The 2,532-nt window shown below is 41.9% G+C and overlaps 1 protein-coding gene across 1 annotated transcript; it reads right to left on the bottom strand.

Annotated features, from left to right (window-relative positions):
- Positions 1-1,536, bottom strand: LOC136821808 (uncharacterized). The gene has a single exon (XM_067078026.1). The coding sequence runs from the start codon at positions 1,534-1,536 to the stop codon at positions 1-3; it is 1,536 nt and encodes a 511-aa protein (XP_066934127.1).
- Between the last annotated feature and the right edge of the window lie 996 nt (positions 1,537-2,532).

Genomic DNA, 2,532 nt, shown 5'->3' with positions numbered 1-2,532 from the left:
TTAATCTTCCCAAGTATTTATTTCTGATTTGAACACCTCACATTTGGCTGGATTCAGTTTCATTGAGTGCTTTCTACATTTCTGGAGAAGTATTGTTAGGTTGGCTAGTGCATCTTCAAAATTGCTGCCATAACTGATGATATCATCTAGGTACGGTAATCCAGACGTTTCATATGCTTCTTCTAGATTTGAGCTGATCTTCCTCTGGAACTTTGGGGGTGCATTCTTCAGACCCATAGGAATTCTCAACCACTCATACAATCCCCATGGCGTGGAAAATGCTGTGTATTTACGAGCTGATTCTTCCATGAAACCCTGATGGTAAGCTTTTGTCAAGTCAAGTGTGCTGAAATATTTTTGACCGCCAAGATTGTCCAGGATGTCATCAATTCGTGGAATTGGCATTCTATCAGGTATGGTGACATTGTTTAATGCACGGTAGTCGATACACAGTCGCAGCGAACCATCTTTCTTTTTAGCGCACACAATAGGACTACTGTATGGGGATTCAGATGTTTTAATCCAGCCATTTGCTATCAAGTCATCCATGTAGTCTTTCACGGTTTTGTACATTTGTTTTGGGATGCGTCTGTAAGGAACATGAATTGGTTTACTGTCTGTGAGTTGAATGTCCATGTAGAAGTCCTTCATCTCCCCTATGTCTGATTTTTCCTTTGAGAAGACGTCGCAATATTCATACAGTACCTTTCCCACTGCCTCTTGTTTTTCTTGATCAAGATTTACTGCAGGTTGCCATTTTCCTTTACCCGCTTCAACATCGACCATATTCACACTGGGAAGGTTAACAGAAATTGAACAGAGCCGACCAACGATCTCCTTTGGATGAATTGTAATCGGACGATCTGTGCAGTTCATGGCTAGGACTTCAAAATCTTTCTTACTGGATACCAAGCATTCCACGTACTCAAGCAAAGAATTTTCACTTGTAATTGGTTCGAACAACATGGGAGTTCCCCTTTCATTATGGATGTCAGGAACTGAACAAGGAACTTTTCGACATTCTCCCGGTTCCACCACGATTGCTTTACCGCAAAACACATTCATCTCCATCACTTCGCCTTCCATGGCATTGATCACTGCCTTGCCTTCCAGCATCATCCCTACTGCACCAGCTAAGTCGTGTGAGAAATGGTCCTTTGATTGGTGTTGATACAAGCAACGTATGAGGTTGGTACCAACAATACAGTTTGGTAGGGCTGTATCAGTAACCAAAAAAGGACACGTAATTTCCACACGGTTTGATGGCAATGAAAACTTTAGTAGTGCCACACCTGCAAGCGCCAGCGGAGTATCATTCGCAACTTTCACCGTGAAGCAATTCGATTTCAGAGGGGTAATTGGTGTATCTGGAAATTCAGTCAGCAACCAATTTGAAGAAACCACAGATACCATGCTTCCTGTGTCAAATAACGAGTGAAATTGTTTACCATTGATCATGCAAGTGATGAATGGCTTTGGTCCAACCAGCTGCGCCATGCATTGTGCTTGCTGCGAACTGAGAGGCTGCGGCTTCATGATTTCAAAATGGCTTGCTGTATGCTTTAGCACTGGTCTTGCCGGCAAAAACGGGTTATTTGATCTTAATTTTAAGCAACTTGGAAGTGAATTCTGAGATTTAAATGGGTTGGTTGACGGACATTTATCGGAAAGTGAAATATTTACAGTGGACGAGTCAGGATCCGCAGGCAAAAAATCAGGCAATGGACTATAAACAAATCGAACATGTTTCTCCTTTCTTTCCTCAGGAGTTTCCAAACCAGAAACAGAAATTTGATCATACCTTTCATACTTGGAGACATCGTCTTGACTTGTTTCTGTATCACAAACATTCTCCCAAACATGATTTTCTTCCAAACTTTCTGTTAAATGGCTTTGATTTGTGGGATGTCCAATTACAGTTGCTTTGCCCCACATCGAAGCAACTGTTGCTAGTTTTTTGATTTGCAACCGGCTCGATAGTGGTCACTGGATCCGCAGGAGTAGCAATGGTCACACGTACCCACCTCGATTCCTTGGTCACTCAAAGTTAGACATGTTCTGCAAAATCGGCGCCGGTAATTTCGCCCGTGGGTCTCAAATTCCTTTGATGAACTTTGTTCTTTCTTTTCATCATGGTTTCCTCTGGGCAGCAGTCCCTTTAGCTGGCACAGTTCAACTTTCAAAGCAGCAACTTCATCATACATCTGGTTGGCCTTTTTCTGCTTCGTTTCCACAAGGTTAGTCGTTACATCTCTTGAAGGTTTAAACTTTTGATTGTGTTCAGTTTCATTTGTCACAATATATGTCAGGCTGTATAACAAGTCTTCATCTGTAACCGCTGGATTTTTAAGTGTTTCCCTTAACTGCATCCGAATACTTTCGTTTCGCAGACCAGATATTACAGAAGTCTTGAACTTTCTATCAATGATTTGTTCTTCAAAGGGACAAGGGTCTGTGTGCGACACAGACTTGACTTTTTGTCGCATGGCCATCAGTCTCATAACAAATTCATAAGCAGATTCCCCTACTTTT

The sequence above is a fragment of the Clytia hemisphaerica genome, unplaced genomic scaffold (genome assembly GCF_902728285.1).
Source record: "Clytia hemisphaerica strain Z4C2 unplaced genomic scaffold, Clytia hemisphaerica genome assembly, whole genome shotgun sequence".
Lineage (NCBI taxonomy): Eukaryota > Metazoa > Cnidaria > Hydrozoa > Leptothecata > Clytiidae > Clytia > Clytia hemisphaerica.
The sequence above is the reverse complement of the archived record's forward strand: the minus strand, read 5'-3'. Positions and strand labels throughout refer to the sequence as shown.

Coding starts and splice junctions, on each gene's coding strand:
- LOC136821808 (XM_067078026.1), bottom strand. CDS start 1,536: ATGAAGCCGCAGCCTCTCAGTTCGCAGCAAGCACAATGCATGGCGCAG.